The sequence below is a fragment of the Papio anubis genome, chromosome 10 (assembly GCF_008728515.1).
Source record: "Papio anubis isolate 15944 chromosome 10, Panubis1.0, whole genome shotgun sequence".
NCBI classification, from domain to species: domain Eukaryota; kingdom Metazoa; phylum Chordata; class Mammalia; order Primates; family Cercopithecidae; genus Papio; species Papio anubis.
The window spans coordinates 84,155,392-84,180,297 of record NC_044985.1 but is presented as its reverse complement, the minus strand read 5'-3'; the positions used below and the strand labels follow the sequence as shown (position 1 = coordinate 84,180,297).

The 24,906-nt window shown below is 36.9% G+C and overlaps 1 protein-coding gene across 4 annotated transcripts in view; it reads right to left on the bottom strand.

Annotated features, from left to right (window-relative positions):
• The window catches only part of SGO2 (shugoshin 2), a 53,145-nt gene that overhangs the window by 8,745 nt on the left and 19,494 nt on the right, over positions 1 to 24,906 (bottom strand). For all 4 annotated transcript variants that reach the window (XM_003907784.3, XM_009182710.2, XM_009182711.4 and 1 more), the window contains 2 exons: positions 5,296 to 5,525; positions 1,230 to 4,139 (listed from right to left, as the gene is read on the bottom strand). In XM_003907784.3, the coding sequence (XP_003907833.2) occupies positions 1,230 to 4,139; positions 5,296 to 5,525 (3,140 nt within the window). The remainder of the gene's footprint in view (positions 1 to 1,229; positions 4,140 to 5,295; positions 5,526 to 24,906) is intronic.

The window sequence follows — 24,906 nt, the reverse complement described above, 5'->3', positions numbered from 1 at the left end:
GCCGGCAACTTTTTTATTCTGAAATCACATATGGGTCCCAAAAGTTCATCCTAGTCCAACTCTTTTCATGAAAGCACACAAATTACAGAACATTCATTCAACATATATGCCACTGATCACTCACTCTGTGAAAGGCACCATGAGGAGCAGATAAAAAATGTCTCACCAGTCCTCTAACAAATCCTGCAACTCTAGACCTTTGTAATTCTTTTGCTTTGGTGTGCCTTTACCTGGAATTGACTTACCCACCAAAACCTTAGGGATCTACACACATATATTGAAATAATAGGCTCCCAGTAAAAATTTTTAATTGGTATAGGAATGTTTAATATTACAAAATTTCTAATGGCAAAAGAACTTTAGGATTCACTGTTAAGGAAAAAAATGAGATAAGTAATGTTATATATAGTGTGACTTCAAATATATATTTAAAATTCCATAGATTTGGGTCTGCATGCACATGGTAAATGGACTAAAGTTCTCCCACGTGATTATTTTCCCTTCCCTTTTTGACTTTCTACTTTTGATTTTCTGCAATGAGTACTGTTTTAATAACTGGGAAAAAATAAAAAGTAAATACTACAGGTAAAAATCTGACTTATCCTTTAGGGCCTAAAATGCTACCTATTTAAGGATGCTTTTGAAGATTCCTCTAGTCAAAATTATGCCCCATTATATCCCTTAGCATAATACATGTGCTTAAAGAATCATTTATTCCATTTCACCATGTTTGTTACATGCATGGAATCTGAGGAAAGGGGGTTGGTACTGTTTATTTTTCAATCCTCTAAAATATCTAGAAGGGTTTGATCACATTAAATATATGTTGTTGAATGGGGGAAGTCTCTCACCCTCAAGAAAAGTGCAACTATCTTCAGTAAAATAAAAACCAGTACAATTCATTATTATATACATTTAAAACATTCAATTTTCTTCAAATGTATGAAAAAGGAAATTATTTGCCTAAGGTCTTTATTAGGCAAGTTTGTGGTAAAGGCCAAATCCATTTGTAGCTGTAAATGTCCAAGATACTCTCACTGTTATTTCCCAAAGTATGAAACTTTCTTTATTCCTCATGCTATTTCTATGGATCATGTACTCAGTTATACATTGTTTTTAAATTCCGTAAAAATACCACTTAGAAAATACTTCATTGGCTAAGTAAAAAACAAAAACAAAAACCAAAACACTTCTAAAGCTTTATCATTTCATAATGGTTATTAACCTACCTATTCCTGACTTTTGGGTTCTCCGGTTGACTTTAAATTTCATCTCGTTCATTTTCTCATGCTCATCATCACTTACTTGAAAGGCTGGTGAGCACTCCAAAGCAAAATTTTCTTTTATTATCACATTTTTACTAGAAGAAATGTTCAAAGGTACTAAACCTTCACGAACACTGTGAAAGGAAGAATCTTGTATGTTGGGTGAATATATCTCAGACAAAGATTTAAATGCCTTTGTGTAAAAGTCTGGCTTATTTTTGACCATTTTCTCATTCTCCAAATTGTTTTCCTTATCAGCTTGTTCAGATGCAGTAGACTTTCCCTGAATGCTGTCAAGTATTCTTTCCATTACTTCATGGCTCTCTGGAGAAGGATCTATGGAGGTCTTCCTTTTCTTTGACTTAGATGTCATTTTATTTACCTTTTTAACTTGACATTCTCCTTCTTTTATTTCTTCCACAAAAGGGGTATCTCCTTTTTTATTCAAAGTGGTAGTGCTTTGCTTCTGAGTCTTACATAGTTCAACCGGGTTTCCTGGATCAGAATCTGCTTCACTAGTAATATGTTTTAAATCAGATTCTAAGGAGACAGATGTCTGTGAAGATTCTGTTAACTGTGAAGCAAGTTTGTTCTTACCTTTTGTCAAAATGTTCTTTGCCTTGCATGATGATTCTTTCTTACACTTTTTAACTACTTTGTAGGAATCTGAAATTTGATCACAACTTTCCTTTTCATTACTGTTGATTTCCATATAGTGTTCATTGATAATGTCTTGGCATTTAGGTTTTTGTTTAGATTTATTTACTTTAAAATCAAGATCTTTTGTATAGCTTTCTTGGACATGTACATCTTTATCATTATCCTCATATATCTGGTTCACTTCAGAAATTATTTCTGTGTTCCAGTTCACTTTATTCCTGAGCTTCTTATTTATTTTTGATTCATTTTGCTCAACAGATTTCCTATCAGTAACATACTTTTTCAAATCCAATATACTCTGGGTGTCATAATCACATAAATTTCCATTATCTTTGATGGGAAGATCAACTGTTTGAAATTCATTTGTGACTTGTAGATTTTCAGAAATTGTTTCTTTGTCCTTTGGGGTTAGAGAAAAGAAGTTATCTTTTTCTAGGTCATGTACACCTTTGTCATCATTCTCATATATTTGATTGGTTTCAGGAATTATTTCCGACTTTTGAGATACATTTAGTCGAAGCTTCTTACCTATTTTTGAATCATTTTGACAAGCAGGTTGCCTATCATGGACATGTTTCACCCCCAAAACATTTTGAATCTCAGAATCATACAGGTTTCCACTATCTTTGGTAGAAACAGTAGGTGTTTCAAACTCACTTGGGTCTTCTAGGTTTCCAGGGATGATTTCCTTATCTTTTTGAGTTAAAAAGAGTGAGTGACTTTTAACTGTGTATTCTATACTTTTTTCATTATCTAAATGATTCACTTCAGAAATTATTTCTGTCTTCCGATTTACTTTCTGCCGAAGCTTCTTATTAACTTTTGATTCATTTTGCTGAACGGGGTACATATTGGTGATCTGCTTTTGCAAACCCAACACATTCTGGGTCCTATAGTCACATTGATTTTCATTATCTCCGGTAGAAAGAGCTGGGATTTGAAGCTCTTTGGAAACTTCTATGTTTTCAGAGATAGGTTCTTTATCCTCTTGGGTTTCGGAAAAAAAATTATCTTTTTTTAGGCCATGCACCACATCTTTATCATTATCCTCATACATGTGGTTCATTCCAGAAATTATTTCTGTCTTCCGGTTTACTTTCTTTCTAAGCTTATTAATGTTTGATTCATTTTGCTCAGAAGGTTGAATATCAGTGACATACGTTTTCGAATCCAATATATTGTGGGTCCCATAATCACATAAATTTCCATTATCTTTGGTGGAAAGACTGACTGTTTGAAATTCATTTGTGACATCTAGGTTTTCATAAATGGTTACTTTATCCTTTTGGTTTGGCAGTAAGTTATCTTTTTCTAATTTGTGAATCACAAATGTCTGTCTAGAAGCTTTACTTTTATTACAAGTTAGGGAATTCTGACCCTTATCAAGTTTACTCTCCTGGTGAAATTTATCTGAACTTTGGGATAAAGAGTATGTTTCCTCTTGCTCATTTGTTATTCTTTTCTTCTTTTTATTACATGGTATGTTTTCTCTTTCACCTTGTTCAAAGCCAGTTTGAAGGGTCATTTTCTTCAGTTCATTCACCTGAGCCAGCTGTTCATTATTGAAAATAAAACCAGGATCTTCAGCATCCCTTTTGCCATCCAGGACATCAGATCTTTCTGGCCTCTTTTCAATCTTTTCCCCGATATCCACATCTAAACTATTTTTAAACTGTCTCTTTGATCTTTCTCTCTTTTTTTCAGAGCTTGAATCTTTCACTTTTCTGAAAGTTTTCATTCCATGTTCATTTGTTTTTTTACTTTTCTTTTTAATGCCTGTTGAAACTGTGACAATTTTGCTGACTTCACTAGCAGTTAAATCCATGTCAGCATCATACACAGTTTTCTGCAATTGAAAGTCATCATTATCCTCAACTTGATTCATGCACTCTGCATTAGGTTCTCTGGCAGACTCAGAAGATAAGCCAGGAAGATCCTGTTTATTTCTTTGCATTTCAGTATTTGTTTCATTAGTATGACCATTTATCTCATCATTGCAATTTAATTCTGGACTTGAAATGTGTTGTTGATCTAAAACTGTTGCACAGGGAGTGTCTGCAGAAAGATTATTTGATTCCCAAGATGACCCACGCTTCTTCCTTTCAGTCACATTACTAGGAGATGGTTTCTCCCATCTGTGGCCAATAGATTGGGCATTTCTCATCTCACTCGTTAGAGAACTCTTAGAACTTTGGTCTGAGTGGGAATGGCTTTCTATTAAGAAAAGGAAAACAAAACTCAGAAATAAGTAATGAAATAAGTAATAAGTTACTTTAAATAAATTAGATTAGAAATCAAGCTGTTTCACAGATATAATTTCTGACAATGTGTTCTGCTCAGATCCTAATATTACTAAGAATCTATGCTTATAAGAAAATAAGTTAGAAATGATGAGTACTCCTAAATCACATTTTACATTTGTATCTATAGAAAATATATACTGAGAATTCTGCCTCAGCCCCAACAGTAGAGTGGAGTACAGCCAACAGTAGAGCCATTAGCATACATTTCTAGAGTGGAAGGAGGCCAGCAAATGAACCCAAATAATAGTGGTAACTCGGAAAAGGATTACTATCAAAGACTATCAACAGGCAGCTAAAATTTATATAAATTATATATACATATATTAATATATGTATGTGTGTAAATATATATACACGTATATACATATACTGTATACATTATGTGTATACCATATATACATGTGTATATATGTATATATGTGTGTGTATATATTATATACATGTACATACACACACATACACACACACACACACACACACATTTTCAGAAAGGAAAAACAATTCTAACCTCTAAATTCAAAATTGTTATGGTTCCATATCCCAGTCTGAAAATCTATGGCAAATCTGTAAGCACCAGACTACACCACAGATTATCATTTAGGAATACTATGTAAATATAATGTAAATGCCATCTTTTTTCTTGCTCAACCATTACCCAGGCTCAAGTTTTTGCTTTACCACTAATTGGTGATGATCTTAAAAGAGTCTCTATATCTATCTAGACCCCAATTTTCATATCTACAAAAAAAGAGGGTAAAACTAAGTAAATATATGGTATCTTTCAAATCATAAGCTAAGATACCAAGAAAAGCTCATTAGGTCCCTTTATTTGTAAACACTTCTTCCAGAGTAACAGTATTAGGCCACTGTGGATCTGATCTGATGTTTGTCAGCATATTTACTTTAAAATTAAATCTATCACCAGCAGTTTTAAATGGCAGAAGTTAGCAAATCTGTAACATAAGAGAGCTAACTTATTAACTGTTACACATAATTGCCCTCAGGAAGAATACTGGATGAATGTAAATAATACAAATATTCAAAATGAATTTTTAAAACAATCTCACCTCTGGGAGGTACATCAACTATAGAAGAAATATGTTCTGAATCATCTAAACCATATACATTTTGATTATTTTCTTTAAGAAATAACACTTCCAAATTATCCTGAGTTGATAAAGGTTGTGTTGTTGATCCTGAAGAGGGAATATCAGGTAACGTCTTTGATTTAACATTGTTGTCCCACTGCATTTTCTCTTTATCATCATCTTCATCATCATTTGAAGGTAATGGAACCCTAAAGGCAAGTGGAAAGGAAATGAGAAATTATGTATTTTATAAATTTTTTAAATGCATGGACAGTTATTTGTATATTCTATTTAAGATCAAACCACAAATCCACCCTGGTACTTTTTCAAGTTCAATGAAGACACTTAAAGGTAGGAAATGAGTAGTTCCTACTAGAACAGAACTTGGAAGGAAACAGGAATGCTTCTTAACCCCTTAGTCACAGTGGCCCCAAAAGAAGATAATTTATACATTCACTCCTTGTGCTATTAGAAGACTACACTAAGGATATTAAAAAACTCCAAACTTACTTACAAATAGCCATATATAATATTTATACTTTTCATATAATTAATTCTATGTAATACCCAAAACTCTTCCTTTGGTTTCTAGCAAATATAATTGTTTATAAAATTATGTGTGAAATAAGTTTGCTATGTTTCCAAAAGGCATCCAAGTACACTAAAATCATTATTCCTAGAGTAATTAAATCTATGGGAGGAAAACAGATAGAAATCCACAGAAATAATTTGATAAACTGACATATTTGAATTCAAAGAATGAAGAGTAATATCATCCACCAACAGTAAAGAGTTGTCTTGTATTCCAAGGAAATCATAGATATTTTAAAATAATTTATAATAAGAAAAATAAAATATTTCTGATAAATATTTACAAGAAATTTAAAGGCAACTACCAGTAGAATAGCTGTTGGGAGGAAATGTCTATACCACTGAGGAAACAAGTTAACAAAAATCAACAGAGAGGCTCTGTTTCTGGTAATGGCTAAACAGTTACTATCAGACCAACCCTACCTCACATAATGACTATAAATTCTGGACAAAATATTTTAAAAAACAACTACTAGAAGTCAGTGAATGGACAAAAAGCAAGTAGAGAGCTAGCGAAGGGGGTGCCGACACTTGGAAGAATGAGTTTCCCATTGTTTTACAGCCTCAGCTGGTGCCACATTCAAAAAAAGTTAGAAACCTACAGTCTTATTTGTTCAAGGTTAGAATTCAGGGCAACTATAACAGCTGTAAAGTGATGGGGGAAAATATCAGATAAGAGAGTTAGAGAGAAGAGCCTCAAATTTTGTGTATAAATGGTCCCCAAATATCTAGCTGACCTCTGAATCCCATATATATGAGGAAGATTCGAAGCAGCCTATCTAAGGATAAAACAACTAAAATGAGACTTCACTTGTTGCTTATTTTGGGTTCAGACAAGGTTACTGACTAATAAAATTGAAACATCAAAACTCTTTGGGAGAGCATAACTGAATCTACATTTTCTACAAGGGATACACAATACTCAGGTGCAATCTAATATTATCCAATATATGAAGCAATAGAAAAACATGATTTAAACTCACAGGGAAAAGGTAATCAAAAGAGAATGATCCTGATATGCAAATGGCCAGTAAGTACATAAAAATATACTTGATATCATTAATTATTAAGGAACTACAAATAAAAATCACAATGAGATACTACTTCACACTCCTAGATGGCTATAATCACAATAATAGACAATAAGTGTTGGTGAGGAGATGGAGAAATCAGTGTTGAAATACTTTGCTGGCAGGAATGTAAAATGGTACAGAAGCTTGGAAAAACAATTTGGCAGTTTCTCCAAAAGTTAAACAGAGTTACCAGATGACCCAGCAATTCCACTGCTAGGCATATATTCAAGATAACTGAAAACATATGTCCACACAAAAACTTGCACATGAATGTTTATTGCAGCATTATTCATAATAGCCAAAAAGTGGAAACAACACAAATGTCCATTGATTGATGAATGGATAAACAAAACATGGTATATCCATACAACAGAATTATTGTCCCTTCATAAAGAGTAATGAAATGCTCATATGTGCGACAACATGAATGAACCTTGAAAACAATATGCTAAGTGAAAAAAGCCAGACACAAAAGGCCACGTATTTTATGATTCCATTCATATGAAATATCCAAAATGGCCAAATCCACTTAGACAGAAAGTAGATTAGCAGTTGTTAGGGGCTAGGGGAGTGGAAAATGGGAAGTGACTGTTATAGATATGAGATTCCCTTTTAGAGACTGAAATATTTTAGAATTGAACAGGGTGAAGATTCAAAGCTTTGTGAATATACTAAAACCACTGCACTGTATACTTTAAAAGGGTGAATTTCATGTGATAAGACATTTTATGTTATGTGAATTATATATCTCTATGTTTTAAAAAAGTAAATACAAGAAAGGAAATAATTTAAAAACAGACATAAATGAAATATAAAACATAAATTTGAGAAAAATGAAATCAATGAAGCCAAAAACTGAGTTTTTTAAATGAACAATAAAATTGACACACCTGTAGCTAGTTTGATTAAACAAACAAATTTTAAAAATCAGGAAAGAAAGGTTCTCACTACAGATGCTACAGGCATTAAAAGAATGAGAGGTTCCAAGATGGCTGAATAGGAACAGCTCCAGTCTACAACTCCCAGCGTGAGTGACGCAGAAGACAGGTGATTTCTGCATTTCCAACTGAGGTACTGGGTTCATCTCACTGGGGCTTGTCGGACAGTGGGTGCAGAGCCAAAGCAGGGCGATGCATTGCCTCACCCGGGAAGCGCAAGGGGTTGGGGAATTCCCTTTCCTAGCCAAGCGAAGCCTAGACAGACGGCACCTGGAAAATTGGGTCACTCCCACCCTAATAATACTGTGCTTTTCCAACGGTCTTAGCAAACGGCACCCCAGGAGATAATATCCCGCACCTGGCTCAGAGGGTCCCACGCCCATGGAGCCTCGCTCATTGCTAGCAGAGCAGTCTGAGATCAAACTGCAAGGCAGCAGCGAGGCTGGGGGAGGGGCACCCGCCATTGCTGAGGCTTGAGTAGGTAAACAAAGCAGCTGGGAAGCTCAAACCAGGTGGAGCCCACTGCAGCTCAAGGAGGCCTGCCTGCCTCTGTAGACTCCACCGCTGGGGGCAGGGCATAGCTGAACAAAAAGGCAGCAGAAACTTCTGCAGACTTAAATGTCCCTGTCTGACAGCTTTGAAGAGAGTAGTGGTTCTCCCAGCACGGAGTTTGAGATCTGAGAACAGATAGACTGCCTCCTCAAGTGGGTCCCTGACCCCCGAGTAGCCTAACTGGGAGACACCTCCCAGTAGGGGCCAACTGACACCTCAAACAGCCGGGTGCCCCTCTGCGATGAAGCTTCCAGAGGAACGATCAGACAGCAACATTTGCCTTTCTGCAATATTTGCTGTTCTGCAGCATCTGCTGGTGATACCCAGGCAAACAGGGTCTGGAGTGGACGTCCAGCAAACTCCAACAGACCTGCAGCTGAGGGTCCTAAGTGTTAGAAGGAAAACTAACAAACAGAAAGGATATCCACATGAAAATCCCATCTGTATGTCACCATCATCAAAGACCAAAGGTAGATAAAACCACAAAGACAGGGAGAAACCAGAGCAGAAAAGCTGAAAATTCTAAAAATCAGAGCACCTCTTCTCCTCCAGAGGAATATAGCTCCTTGCCAGCAACAGACAAAGCTAGATGGAGAATGATTTTGACGAGAGAAGGCTTCAGACGATTGGTAACAACAAATTTCTCCAAGCTAAAGGAGGATGTCTGAACCCATCACAAAAAAGCTAAAAACCTTGAAAAAAGATTAGACGAATGGCTAACTAGAATAAACAGTGTAGAGAAGACCTTAAATGACCAGATGGAGTTGAAAACCATGGCATGAGAACTACGTGATGCATGCACAAGCTTCAGCAGCCGATTTGATCAACTGGAAGAAAGGGTATCAGTGATTGAAGATCAAATGAATGAAATGAAGTGAGAAGAGAAGTTTAGAGAGAAAAGAGTAAAAAGAAACAAACAAAGCCTCCAAGAAATATGGGACTATGTGAAAAGACCAAATCTACATCTGATTGGTGTACCTGAAAGTGACAGGGATAATGGAACCAAGTTGGAAAACACTCTTCAAGATACTATCCAGGAGAACTTCCCCAACCTAGCAAGGCAGGCCAACATTCAAATTCAGGAAATACAGAGAATGACAAAAAGATACTCCTCGAGAAGAGCAACTACAAGACACATAATTGTCAGATTCACCAAAGTTGAAATGAAGGAAAAAATGTTAAGGGCAGCCAGAGAGAAAGGTCGGGTTACCCACAAAGGGAAGCACATCAGACTAACAGTGGATCTCTTGGCAGAAACTCTACAAGCCAGAAGAGAGTGGGGGCCAATATTCAACATTCTTAAAGAAAAGAATTTTCAACCCAGAATTTCATATCCAGCCAAACTAAGCTTCATAAGTGAAGGAGAAATAAAATCCTTTACAGACAAGTGAATGCTGAGAGATTCTGTCACCACCAGGTTTGCCTTACAAGAACTCCTGAAGGAAGTGCTAAACATGGAAAGGAACAACCAGTACCAGTCACTGCAAAGACATGCCAATGTTGTAAAGACCACCGATGCTAGGAAGAAACTGCATCAACTAACAAGCAAAATAATCAGCTAACATCATAATGACAGGATCAAATTCACATGAAACAATATTAACCTTAAATGTAAATGGGCTAAATGCTCCAATTAAAAGACACAGACTGGAAAACTGGATAATGAGTCAAGACCCATCAGTGTGCTGTATTCAGGAGACCCATCTCAAGTGCAGAGACACACATAGGCTCAAAATAAAAGGATGGAGAAAGATCTACCAAGCAAATGGAAAACAAAAAATAGCAGGGGTTGCATAAAACAGACTTTAAACCAACAAAGATCAGAAGAGACAAAGAAGGCCATTACATAATAGTAAAGGGATCAATTCAACAAGAAGAGCTAACTATCCTAAATATATATACACCCAATACAGGAGCACCCAGATTCATAAAGCAAGTCCCTAGAGAGCTACAAAGAGACTTAGATTCCCACACAATAATAATGGGAGACTTTAACGCCCCACTGTCAACATTAGACAGATCCACAAGACAGACAGTTAACAAGGATATCCAGGAATTAAACTCAGCTCTGCACCAGCAGACCTAATAGACATCTACAGAACTCTCCACCCCAAATCAACAGAATATACATTCTTCTCAGCTCACATCGCACTTATTCCAAAATTGACCACATAGTTGGAAGTAAAGTACTCCTCAGCAAATGTAAAAGAACCAAATTATAACAAACTGTCTCTTAGACCACAGTGCAATCAAACTAGAACTCAGGATTAAGAAACTCACTCAAAACCACTCAACTACATGGAAACTGAACAACCTGCTCCTGAATGACTACTGGGTACATAACGAAATGAAGGCAGAAATAAAGATGTTCTTTGAAACCAATGAGAACAGAGATACAAAATACCAGAATCTCTGGGACACATTTAAAGCAGTGTGTAAAGGGAAATTTATAACACTAAATGCCCACAAGAGAAAGCTGGAAAAATCTAAAATTGACACCCTAATATCACAATTAAAAGAACTAGAGAAGCAAGAGCAAACACATTCAAAAGCTAGCAGAAGGCAAGGAATAACTAAGATCAGAGCAGAATTGAAGGAGATAGAGACATAAAAAACCCTTCAAAAAATCCATGAATCCAGGAGCTGGTTTTTTTAAAAGATCAACAAAATTGATAGACTGCTAGCAAGACTAATAAAGAAGAAAAGAGAGAAGAATCAAATAGATGCAATAAAAAATGATAAAGGGGATATCACCACTGATCCCACAGAAATACAAATTACCATCAGAGAATACTATAAACACCTCTACGCAAATAAACTAGAAAATCTAGAAGAAATGGACAAATTCCTGGACACATACATCCTCCCAAGACCAATTCAGGAATAAGTTGAATCCCTGAATAGACCAATAACAGGCTCTGAAATTGAGGCAATAATTAATAGCCTACCAACCAAAAAAAGTCCAGGACCAGATGGATTCATAGCCGAATTCCACCACAGGTACAAGGAGAAGCTGGTACCATTCCTTCTGAAACTATTCCAATCAACAGAAAAAGAGGGAATCCTCCCTAACTCATTTTATGAGGCCAGCATCATCCTGATACCAAAGCCTGGCAGAGACACAACAAAAAAGAGAATTTTAGACCAATATCCCTGATGAACACTGATGCAAAAATCGTCAATAAAATACTGGCAAACTGAATCCAGCAGCACATCAAAAACCTTATCCACCATGATCAAGTGGGCTTCATTCCTGTGATGCAAGGCTGGTTCAACATATGCAAATCAATAAACGTAATCCAGCATATAAACAGAACCAAAGACAAAAACCACATGATTATTTCAATAGATGCAGAAAAGGCCTTTGACAAAATTGAACAGCCCTTCATGCTAAAAACTCTCAATAAATTAGGTATTGATGGGATGTATCTCAAAATAATAAGAGCTATTTATGACAAACCCACAGCCAATATCATTCTGAATGGGCAAAAACTCAAAGCATTCCCTTTGAAAACTGGCACAAGACAGGGATGCCCTCTCTCATCACTCCTATTCAACTTGGTGTTGGAAGTTCTGGCCAGGGCAATCAGGCAGGAGAAAGAAATAAAGGGTATTCTATTAGGAAAAGAGGAAGTCAAATTGTCCCTGTTTGCAGATGACATGATTATATATTTAGAAAACCCCACTGTCTCAGCCCAAAATCTCCTTAAGCTGATAAGCAACTTCAGCAAAGTCTCAGGATACAAAATCAATGTGCAAAAATCACAAGCATCCCTATACACCATTAACAAACAGAGAGCCAAATCATGAGTGAACTCCCATTCACAATTGCTTCAAAGACAATAAAATACCTAGGAATCCAATTTACAAGGGATAGGAAAGACTTCTTCAAGGAGAACTACAAACCACTGCTCAACGAAATAAAAGAGGACACAAACAAATGGAAGAACATTTCATGCTCACGGATAGGAAGAAACAATATTGTGAAAATGGCCATACTGCCCGAGGTAATTTATAAATTCAATGCCATCCCCATCAAGCTACCAATGACTTTCTTCACAGAACTGGAAAAAACTACTTTGAAGTTCATATGGAACCAAAAAAGAGCTCACATTGCCAAGACAATTCTAAGCCAAAAGAACAAAGCTGGAGGCATCACACTATCTGACTTCAAACTATACTACAAGGCTACAGTAACCAAAACAGCATGGTACTGGTACCAAAACAGATATATAGACCAATGGAACAGAACAGAGCCCTCAGAAATAATACCACACATCTACAACCATCTGATCTTTGACAAACCTGACAAAAACAAGAAATGGGGAAAGGATTCCCTGTTTAATAAATGGTGCTGGGAAAACTGGCTAACCATATGTAGAAAGCTGAAACTGGATCCCTTCCTTACCCCTTATACAAAAATTAATTCAAGATGGATTAAAGACTTAACTGTTAGACCTAAGACCATAAAAACCCTAAAAGAAAACCTAGGCAATACCATTCAGGACATAGGCATGGGCAAGTACTTCATGTCTAAAACACCAAAAGCAATGGCAACAAAAGCCAAAATTGACAAATGGGATCTAATTAAACTAAAGAGCTTCTGCACAGCAAAAGAAACTACCATCAGTGTGAACAGGCAACCTACAGAATGGGAGAAAATTTTTGCAATCTACCCATCTGACAAAGGGCTAATATCCAGAATCTACAAAGAACTTAAATAAATTTACAAGAAAAAATCAAACAACCCCATCAAAAAGTAGGTGAAGGATATGAACAGATACTTCTCAAAAGAAGACATTTATGCAGCCAACAGACACATGAAAAAATGTTAATCATTACTGGCCATCAGAGAAATGCAAATCAAAACCACAATGAGATACCATCTCACACCAGTTAGAAAGGCAATCATTAAAAAAGTCAGGAAACAACAGGTGCTGGAGAGGATGTGGAGAAATAGGAACACTTTTACACTGCTGGTGGGACTGTAAACTAGTTCAACCATTGTGGAAGACAGTGTGGCGATTCCCCAAGGATCTAGAACTAGAAATACCATTTGACCCAGCCATCCCATTACTGGGTATATACCCAAAGGATTATAAATCATGCTGCTATAAAGACACATGCACACGTATGTTTATTGTGGCACTATTCACAAGAGTAAAGACTTGGAACCAACCCAAATGTCCACAATGATAGACTGGATTAAGAAAATGTGGCACATGCCAGGCGCGGTGGCTCACGCCTGTTATCCCAGCACTTTGGGAAGCTGAGGCAGGCGGATCACGAGGTCAAGAGATCGAGACCATCCTGGCCAACATGGTGAAACCCCGTCTCTACTAAAAATACAAAAAAAATTAGCTGGCTGTGGTGGTAGGCACCTGTATTCCCAGCTATTTGGGAAGCTGAGGCAGGAGAATCGCTTGAACTAGGGAGACAGAGGTTGCAGTGAGCCGAGATCATGCCACTGCACTCCAGCCCTGGTGACAGAGTGAGACTCTGTCTCAAAAAAAAGAAAAAGAAAAAAAAAAAGAAAATGTGGCACATATACACCATGGAATACTATGCAGCCATAAAAAAGGACGAGTTCATGTCCTTTGTGGGGACATGGATGAAGCTGGAAACCATCATTCTGAGCAAACTATCGCAAGGACAGAAAACCACATACCGCATGTTCTCACTCATAGGTGGGAATTGAACAATGAGAACACTTGGACACAGGGTGGGGAACATCACATGCCGGGGCCTGTCGTGGGGTGGGGGTAAGGGGGAGGGATAGCGTTAGGAGATATACCTAATGTAAATGACGAGTTAATGGGTACAGCATGCCAACATGGCAGATGTATGCATATGTAACAAACCTGCACATTGTGCACATGTACCCTAGAACTTAAAGTATTAAAAAAAAAAAGAATAAGAAAAGCATAGTATAAACAACTTTATACCAATAAACCTTACTGACTAGATGAGATGGGTGATTTTCTTGAAAGATAAACATTTTCTAAACTGACTTGAAAACAAACCAAAAATCTGAAAAGCCCATATCTATTTTAAAAATTAAATTCATAATTAAAAACTCCAGGCCCGAATTACTTCTCTTGTGAATTCTATTAAACATTAATGAAAAACTACCAATTGTACAAATTCTTTCAAAAATTGAGGAAGACAAATGCTTCTCATCTCATGAGGCCAGCACAACCCTTGTCAAAACCTATCAACGGTTTTTGTAAGAAAATTAAAGACCAATATCCCTTATGTACATAGTACAAAATTTTTAAGAAAACATTAGCAAATCAAACCCAGCAATATAGAGAAAGAATAATACATAATAACAAGTTGGAATTTCTTTTCAGGAACACAAAGTTTGCATTAGAAAATCCACTGAAGTCACTGTATTAATAAAACAAAGGAGAAAAATAATGATTCTCTCTACAAATGCAAAAAAATCATTTGACAAAATTCAACACAAATTCATTATAAAAACTCAGAAAACCAGAAAAAAGGGAACTTCTTCAGCTTGTAAGAAAGGTGCTAACTTTTCAATAGAAAAAGATAGATGCCTGAAGATGATGAAATGACACCTGATGGACCTGTATAGCATTTTAAATATAACAGAATTTGAAGTGAGGGTATAGAAAAAGATATATCATGGAAATATTATACCAAACAAAATAGACTTTAAAGCAGGAACCACTGCTAGAAATCAGAAAAACAAATCAGTCCTAAATGTGAGTACCTAATAATAGCTTTAAAATACATACAGCAAAAATTGAGAAAACTAAAAGGAGAAACAGATGAATCCATAATCATAATGGTAGACTTTAATAAACTTCTCTCAATAACTGATAGAATAAACAGACAACAGAAGCAGGAAGGATATGGAAGACTATAATTAACAAACTAGACACAGCTGCCATACGTAAAATACAGGGTTCAACAACTGCAAAATACACTTTTTTTTTTCATGTGCACCCCAAATACTTACCAAATTAGATCAATCTTTGTCCTAATGAAATTCCCAACATACTTCAAAAATCTAAATTCATTTGAATTATGGTCCCTAATTATAGTAGAATTAAGCTAGACATCAACAACAAAAAGTAAAAATAAAAATACCCATCAGCTTAGAAATTAAACAATATACTTGTAAGTGATCCATAGGGTCAAATAAAAAATCAGAAAAAAAAATCTTGAACTAAATAATGATATGGTATATCAAAAACTGTGAATCCAGGAGACTGATGATGCATGCCTGTAGTCCCAGCTACTCAGGAGACTAAAGCAGGAGGATCATTTGAACCCAGGAGATCAAGTCCAGCTTGGGCAACAGCACATGAGAACTCATCACAAAATAAACAAAAATTGTAGAACACAGCTAAAGCAGTGATTATAGGAAAATAACCTGAAATGCTTATTTTTTTAAAAGAGAGGCTGAAAATTGATAATCTATCCCAAGAAGCAACTAATAAGAGTAATAATAATAATGAAAAGAAAAGCAAAACAGAAAGAAGGAAAGAAACAATAAGGAGCAGAATCAATGAAATAGAAAACAAATATACTAAAACAACAACATAGCTCCAAATGGGACCTTCACAAAGATGAATAAAATTGACAGACCTCTAGAGCAAGACTAATTAAGAAAAACAGTGATGAAACACAAATAACCAGTCTGAGAAAGAAGAAGAGAACCTCACTACATACCCAAAACACATTAAGCACATAACTTGATAATATTGTGGACAATTTTATGCCAGTAATTTTAGATGAAATGGTCAAATTCTTTAAAACAATTTAACCTAACATAAGAAGAAATAGGAAATCTGAATATTCTTATACCTATTAAAGAAATGAGATGTTAGGTCAGGCATGGTGGCTCATGCCTGTAATCCCAGCACACTGGGAGGCCGAGGCAGGTGGTTCAACACCAGCCTGGTCAACATGGCGAAACCCTGTCTCTACAAAATATACAAAATTTAGCTGGGCGTGGGGGTGGGCATCTGTAATCCCAGCCACTCGGGAGGCTGAGATAGGAGAACCACTTGAACTCGGAAGGCAGAGGCTGCAGTGAGCCAAGATCGCAGCATTGCACTCTAGCCTGGGTTGCAAGAGTGAAACTCCATCTCAAAAAAAAAGAGATGTTACCAAAACCTTTTCCACAAGAAAACTGCAAGCAAGCCCAGATAACTTCTAAACATTAAAAAAAAACAACATATCCTACACAAATACTACCATAAAACAGAAAAAGAGGTACACTTAATTCATTTACAGTGACCAGCATACTATAAATACAAAAACCTGACAAAATCTATTACAAGAAACAAAAATTATAAATCATTTTCATCAACATACAATGATGTAAAATGATGCAAAAATCTTTTTTAAAAATTAGCAATTACAATTTTGTGGCATACTTCAAAATTGTAAGGATACTTCATCAGGAGCAGTTCATTGTGGAAATGAAATTATGGTTTAACATTCAAAAATCCTTATAATTCATTATATGAATAAAAAATATTAAAAATCATAACATTAATAGAAAAAAGGAAAAATTAGTATCTACTCAGTGACAGAAAAAGCATTTGATAAAATTCAGTAGCTATTCACGAAAAACTCTCAGCAAACTGAAAGTACAAGGAAATTTTCATAACCTGATTAAGAGAATCTACAAAAACACAAGAGCAGGCATAATATTTAATAACAGGAATACAATATTTAATAATGGGAATACAATATGAATGCCTGTTCTTACTTCTTTTATTCAATATTTAACAAGTAGCTGGCCAGGCATGGTGGCTCACGCCTGTAATCCCAGCACTTTGGGAGGCCAAGGTGGGCAGATCACAAGGTCAAGAGATCGAGACCACCCTGGCCAACATGGTGAAACCCCATCTCTACTAAAAATACAAAAATTAGCTGGGCGTGATAGTGTGTGCCCATAGTCCCAGCTACTCGGGAGGCTGAGGCAGGAGAATCGCTTGAACCCAGGAGGCGGAGGTTGCAGTGAGCCGAGATCACACCATTGCACTCAAGCTTGGTGACAGAGTGAGACTCTGTCTCAAAAAAAGGAAAAAAAAAAAAAAAGTAGCCAATGCAACATAAGAAAAAATAAAAGCCAAAACCTGGAAATAAATAAATAAATAAGAAAAGCCTATATACTAGGAGGTTGGGGGGAATAAAACTGCCCTTATTCACAAATAGTAAAATTATATTCACAAACTATTAGAATAGCAAGGTCACTGGAAACAACGTCAATATCCAAAAATTATATTGCTATATACTAACATCAAGAAGAAAATTAAATTTAAAAAGCAGAGCCTCTCTGCCTATGGGGTAGCCATTTCTTATTCCTTTACTTTCCTAATAAACTTGCTTTTACTTTAAGGATTTGCCTTGAATTCTTTCTTGCTTGAGATCCAAGAACCCTCTCCTGGGGTCTGGGATCAGGACGCTTTCCAATAACATCTTCCTGGCAAACCATGAAGGGACGATACTGAGGAGACCCCTGACCCAAAGGAAATAGACCGCAGCACCAATTGGCCAACTTTGGGTAAGTGGTGGGGTGCCCAGGTAAAGGATGGGATTGGGTTAGAGGCCCAACTTAGGGGAGTTAGAGTCTCTCCTAAGACAGAGTAGGTTAAAGGCCCCTCTTAATAAAAGGCAAGGATGCTTCACTGAACTTCAGTTTGAGGCCCAACTTATGAGGGTTAGAGTCCCTTCTAAGATGTAGGGGATTAGAGGCCCCCCATCAGTAAAGTCCCTCTTGGCTAAGAACAAATTTGGAATTATGGGATGTTAACCACTCTTCTCTTTGGATTAATTTGCCTTCCACTCTTTGCAGATGGCTGTGGGTGACAGGATCAGGCATGTACAGGTTCATGGGACATGGGGAGCTTTTCAGGCATGTACAGGTTCATGGGACATGGGGAGCTTTTTCCTCCCCTAAAGGGGGAAACCTGAGAGCTGATGGGACTTCTGGAAAAGATCCTTCACAACTGACAAGTGGCCACCTGAACTTTTGATTCAGTGTCATTGCAATGAGTGGCTCTTTCTCTGGCTTCCCTGAGCTCTTTGCCTTCCCCACTTTGCCACAGGCAATCTTTCTCTCTCTTTCTCTCTCTCTCTCTCTCTCTCTCTGTCTCTCTCTGTCTCTCTCTCTCCCTCTCTCTTGGCCAGGAGTTTTGGAGTTGATGTCACAGTCAGCTCTAAAAATTGTTTTGAGCAGTTAAAAGCCTTTGCAAGCTCAAAATTGGCTGCTGTAGGGTCCTTCTGGGAAGGGCAATGGAAACTGCCCGATGCTGTAGCTTACTGGCTAAGGCTTTGTGTTTTCACTATCACAGCCTGGGTCCAATTCCCAGCTTAGGGAATGAGTACTTTCTGGTTGATATCTATGTGATCTTTATCATTTGTTGATTCTCTTCCCCTACATGTATGACTTCTGGCTTCCCTTCTTGAATCTTCCTTTCTCTGAGCTACCTTTGGAGATTCTAGATCTTATAAAAACTGCTTACCACCTCTTTGAAAATACCTTGTACATTCGTGGTTAAGTCATAACTTTAGGCTTATTGGTTTCACCTGGGAGGTTATCTTTGGTAAAATTCAAAAGCAAGAAATATTGGCTGCTTGGCCTGGCTAAAATCAGGTAGTAAGAGATTTAGAAGAACTTTATAAAAGAGCACTATGACTAAAAGTCAGTAGATAATTAAAAGCAGATATTCGACTAAGCACGGTGGCTCAAGCCTGTAATCCCAGCACTTTGGGAGGCCAAGGTGGGCAGATCACCTGAGGTCAGGAGTTCGAGACCAGCCTGGCCAACGTGGTGAAACCCCATCTCTACTAAAAATACAAAAATTAGCCAGGCTTGGTGGTGGGTGCCTGTAATCCCAGCTACTCAGGAGGCTGAGGCAGAAGAATTGCTTGAACCCAGAAGGTGGAGGTTGCAGTGAGCCAAGATTGCACCACTGCACTCCAGCCTGGGCGACAAGAGTGAGACTCCGTCTCAAAACAAACAAACAAAAAAAGCGGATATTCAAGCTCTAATAGCCTGAGACTCCTTGGGGAAAACAGAGGCGGCACCACAGACCCTGTTTTGGGAAAAACCTGTTTACCTCATGAAACCCCAGGAATTGAAAGTTGATAGATCTCTCTCAAAATCTAAGGCTCTATTCTGTTTTGCATTGTATTATCTGATGTTTTTGACTTTTGGGGGTATCAGAAATTCTTTGCATTATGAGAGAACATTGGTGTGTAATAATTTGGTAGGAAATATGTTTCTGGGGATAGCTAATGGCAGTATGGCAGGGATACTCAGCTCTTTGCATGTTTGGATCAGAAAAGCATGCTCTTGACCACCTGTAAGGTATGGGAATGTCCTCACCTCCCACTACCACTGAGAAATAATATTCCCCTGGGGGATGGGCTAATCACAGAATGGGCTGATTGGTTTTGGGTTGCTTTGTAAAAAATGCACAGTAAAATCATTGTACTGTCTTGTTCTGTAGCATTTCTCATTTTTTGGGATCCAGGATCTGGTATAAAAATGGGACCCTTAATTTGGAGGGATTTATTTTGCCTTCCAGCTATGCCTGCTTATTAGGCCCTAGAAACTGTATGCTTGAAATGGAAACTTAAAAACTAGCAAATGAAATATCTTACAACTACTGGATCTTCTTTTATCTGTCTGTGTATTTATGTGTGTGGTGTGTGTAATATGAAAGGGCTTTAACTGGCTTAAAAATAATAAGCGCTTAAATAAAACATGTTGTCAGAAAAGTAAAAAGTATAATGCCTTTTAGTTCATGTGACATAACTAATCTTTGAGAAAATATTATAAAAAGTCATGGGAATGTGAATTTTTTTTGCCTCATTTAGAGGGTTAAAGGATTGTTTTGAATTAGATAGGATAAAGCTGAAGGTTCGAGCAAGTTGTGGAGGTTTGTGAAAAATTAATCTTGTAAAAAAGTTATATGTGAGAACATATTAGCTAAAGTTAAAGGGGTATTATTCAGTCTTTCCATAAATTGAACATTGGAATAAAAGCGTAACAGGTTTTTCTTGAGCACTGATCTGCTCTTTAAAAAAAAATTTTTTTTAAAGGGTTGTAAAAGGTTTGAGAATCTTACCTTATGGTCAAACTGATGAAGATTGAATACATTTGTGTATAAGGTTTTATTAAGAATTGAGTTTGACATAAATAATGCACTAATGCAGTGGTGAAATTTGGCTTATTTGGTATGAAAATCTTACAGGAAGCACTGTCGAATATGAAACAGTGTTTGCCTTTCTTTGTGCTTATATAAATGTTACTGGTATGTGTTCCAAAATTATAGAAAATTCCTATAACTTTGATATGGTTTAGTGTATGTTATTAATCATTATAACTATTATGTAAAATTGTTGTATGTCATAGAAGAAACTAAAATTTCCTTATCAACTGTGGCTTTAATAATGGCTGTCTAACTAAGACTTTTTGTCACCTATAGACAATTGTCTTGTTTTAATCCTCTTCAAAAGGTAGTTTATAATCAGCTATAGGACTTTGACAGGTGCTCTTGAATGCAAGTTTCTAGTAACTTTGGAGATTGTGACATTAGAACAGAGGAAAAAACTTTCAGTACTCATGAAGAGTGGAAATGTTCATGAATATTAAATAGGACAGTATTTAACTGCATGGACTAAACTAATGTAAGTCTGAAGTAATCTTTTTTGACTTTTTGCTTGAAACATTGATGATCCTTTCTTTTGTTTTTCAGTGTAAACAAAATTTTTCTTTTGAGCTATTTACAGCTTTTAAAAATTGAGTAAATTATACTCCTGTGAACAAAATTTGGAGCATGTTTGTTTCTCTCTACCTGATTTCTTCAGAATTTGAAAACTAGTTGTGAATATTCTTAATTTATGGCAATATAGTTGTTTGTATAAGTACAATAAGAATCTGTTTTCTTGTGCAACAGGACACAATTGGAAAAACTGGTTATTTTACCAAGGCATTGACTGGAATGGTGTGCTTTCCTTTAAGGAATCAAATTTGACTTAGAGAGCCAATAAAGGCCCATTGGGAAAACTGGCCTCATACCTTGTCTACACAATCCCTGCACAGGTTTCTTGACCTGTAAGTAAATAATGTCATTTTCTGACAGGCCCAGGAGCCCCAAGTTATCTTGGGACCTCAAGAAGAGAGGAATTTACTCAAGTTCTAGGTATTGGAGGGTACAAACCCATGGCTGGGCTCAGCTTTAAAAAAGTCTCATCTGAGATTCCTTATGGAACAGCATTCCATCAAAGCCAATTTAAAAAGAACTTATGTTCTTTTTAGACTCTGCTTATTCCTGTGAGCCCATCAGTGGTCTCTGGCTGCTGCTCAAAAGAAACAAGAGGGACAGATAATGTAGAAATCTCTATCAGTATTCTAATTCTGGACATGTTTTGGAATCAGTTAGTGACTCCCTATTAGCTTGGTTCCAACAATTGCCCAGTTCATGGAAAGTCTTCTTATTTAGTTTACTTGGGATAATTTTACTTATTTTGCTTTACTGTTGTAGAATATATTGCTGTTGTACTCCTTGTGTAGGAATGCAGGATGGGCTCCCTTAATGTTTTCTGAAATGGAACACTTATTAATCTTCCAGGTATCACCTTTTGTCAGAACTCAAGAGTTATGAATGGCCCTCACCATACTGTTGCCTTCTGACTGAGCTCCTCTCTACCCAAATACAAGAGACCCTAACAGTTAGGCAGGAATATCATCACCCCTATTCAGCCTGAAGAAGTTACAGAAGATGAATTTTCATCCCTCTACAACCCTTAGGATTAAGGGTTCCCTTGTAAAAGGAGGGGAGGGGCGGATATATCAGAGGTGTTTGAGCCAGAGCAACTCCTTCTTGAACAGGGGATGGCTAAAATAATGCTGAGACCTACTGGGCTGCACTCCCAGGAAGTTAAGGCATTCTTAGTCAATGGATGAGACAGGAGATCAGCAAAAGGTACAGGTCACAAAGACCTTGCTGATAAAATAGCATGCAGTAAAGAAGCCGGCCAAAACCACCAAAACCAAGATGGTGACAAAAGTGACCTCCGGTCATCCTCACTGCTCATTATATGCTAATTATAATTTATTAGCATGCTAAAAGACACTCCCACCAGCACCATGACAATTTACAAATGCTATGGTAATGTCAAGAAGTTACTTTATATGGTCTAAAAGGGGAGAAAACCTCAGTTCCAGGAATTGCCCACTTCTTTCCTAAAAAACTTATGAATAATCCACCCCTTGTTTAGCATATGATCAAGGAATAACTACAAGTAACCTTGGTTGAACAGCCCATGCCACTGCTCTGCTTATGGAGTAGCCTTTCTTTATTCCTTAACTTCACTAGTAAACTTGCTTGCACTTAAAAAACAAACAAACAAAACCCAGTAACATTCAGAATATCATTTAAGAATATAAAATAAAGCTGAGCACTGTGACACACAACTGGTAATATGCCATTGTATATATATCTTCCATACTTTATCCACACATCTGTTGATGGGTGCTTAGGTTGATTCCCACATGTTGGCTATTGTGAATAGTGCTGCAATAAACATGGGAGTGCAGATAGCTCTTTGATACACTGATTTCCTTTTTTTGTTGTTGTTGGATATATACTCAACAATGGAATTGCTAGATCATATGGAAGTTATATTTTTAGTTTTTTGAAGAACCTCCATGCTGTTCTGCATAGTGGCTATATTAATTTACATTTCTACCAGTATATGAGGATTCCTCTTTTTGCAAGCAGTTTTTTTCTTTTTTGCTACTTAGTTATTTAAGCTCCCAATAAATGCTGGTTATTATTCCTTTCTCAGAGAGACAGTTTGCAAATATTTTCTCACATTATATGGGTTGTCTCTTCACTTTGTTGATTGTTTCCTTTGCTGTGCAGAAGCTTTTTAGCTTGATGTAATAATCTTAATTGTCTATTTTTGCTTTGGTTGCCTGTGCTTTTGAGGTCTTACACAAGACATTTTTGCCCAGATCAAGTCCTGATTGCTTTGGTTACTCAGGGTCTTTTGTGGGTCCATATAAATTTTAGGATTTTCCCCCCTTATTTCTGTGAAGAATGTCATTGGTATTTTGATATGAATTGCACTGAATCTGTAAATTGCTTTGGGTAGTATTTTAACAGTATTAATTCTTCCAATCCATGAGCATGGAATATCTTCCCTTTCTTGGTGTCCTATTTCTTTCATCAGGGTTTTGTCATTTTCCTTCTATAGAACTTTCACTTCTTTTGGTTAGATTGATTCCTAGGTATGTCATATTTTTTGTAGCTATGATAAACGGGATTGCTTTCTTGACTTTTTTTTCTGATTGTTCACATATAAATGCTACTAATTATGTTGATTTTGCATCCTGCAACTTCACTGAATTCCCTTATGTGTCCTAACAGCTTTTCAGTGGAGTCTTTATAAGATCAGGCCATCTGCAAACAAGGCTAATTTGACTCCTTCCTTTCCAATGTGGATGCCCTTTATTTTGTTTTCTTGCTTAGTTGCTCTGGCCAGTACTTCAAGTATTCCGTTGAATAGCAGTGGAAGTGGGCATTCTTGTCTTGTTCCAGTCTTCAAAGTACAATGCTAGATGTGGGTTTGTCATAGATGGTCTTTACTATTTTTAGGAATATTCTTTTTACACCCATTTTGGTGTATCAAAAAGGGATGTTGAATTTTAGCAAAAGCTGTTTGGCATCTATTGAAATACTCATACAGTTTTTGTTCTTGTTTCTGTTAATGTGATGAATCACATTGATTGATTCGTGTATATGCTGAGCCATCCTTACAACCCTAGCATGCATGAATCCCACTTGATCATGGTGAATATTCTTTTTAATGTGTTGTTGAATTTGACTTGCTAATACTTTGTTGAGGATTTTTGCATCTATGTTCATCAGTGATATTGGTCTGTAGTTTTCTCTTTTCATTGTGTCCTTGTCTGGTTTTGGTATTAGGGTAATGCTGGCCTTGTAGAGTGAGTTTGGAAGTATTCTCTCCTTTTCAAAGCATTTTAGTGGGATTCATCATCACTGTTCTTTAAATTTTTGGTAGAATTCAGCAGTGAATCCATTGAGTCCTGGGCTTTTCTTTTTTTGAGACAGGGTGTTGCTCTGTCACCAAAGCTGGAGTGCAGTGGTGTGAACACTGCTCACTGCAGCCTCAACTTCCCAGGCTCAAGCAGTCCTCCCACCTTAGCCTCCAGAGTAGCTGGGACCACAGGATTAGCCTGACAGGATTAGCCACCACACCCAGCTAATTTTTTATTTTGTAGGGACTGGATCTTTTTATATTGCCCAGGCTGGTCTCAAACTCCTGGCCTCAAGCAATCCTCCTGCCTTGGCCTCCCAAAGGGCTGGGATTATAGGTGTGAGCCACTGTGCCCAGGCTGAGCTTTTCTTCAATGG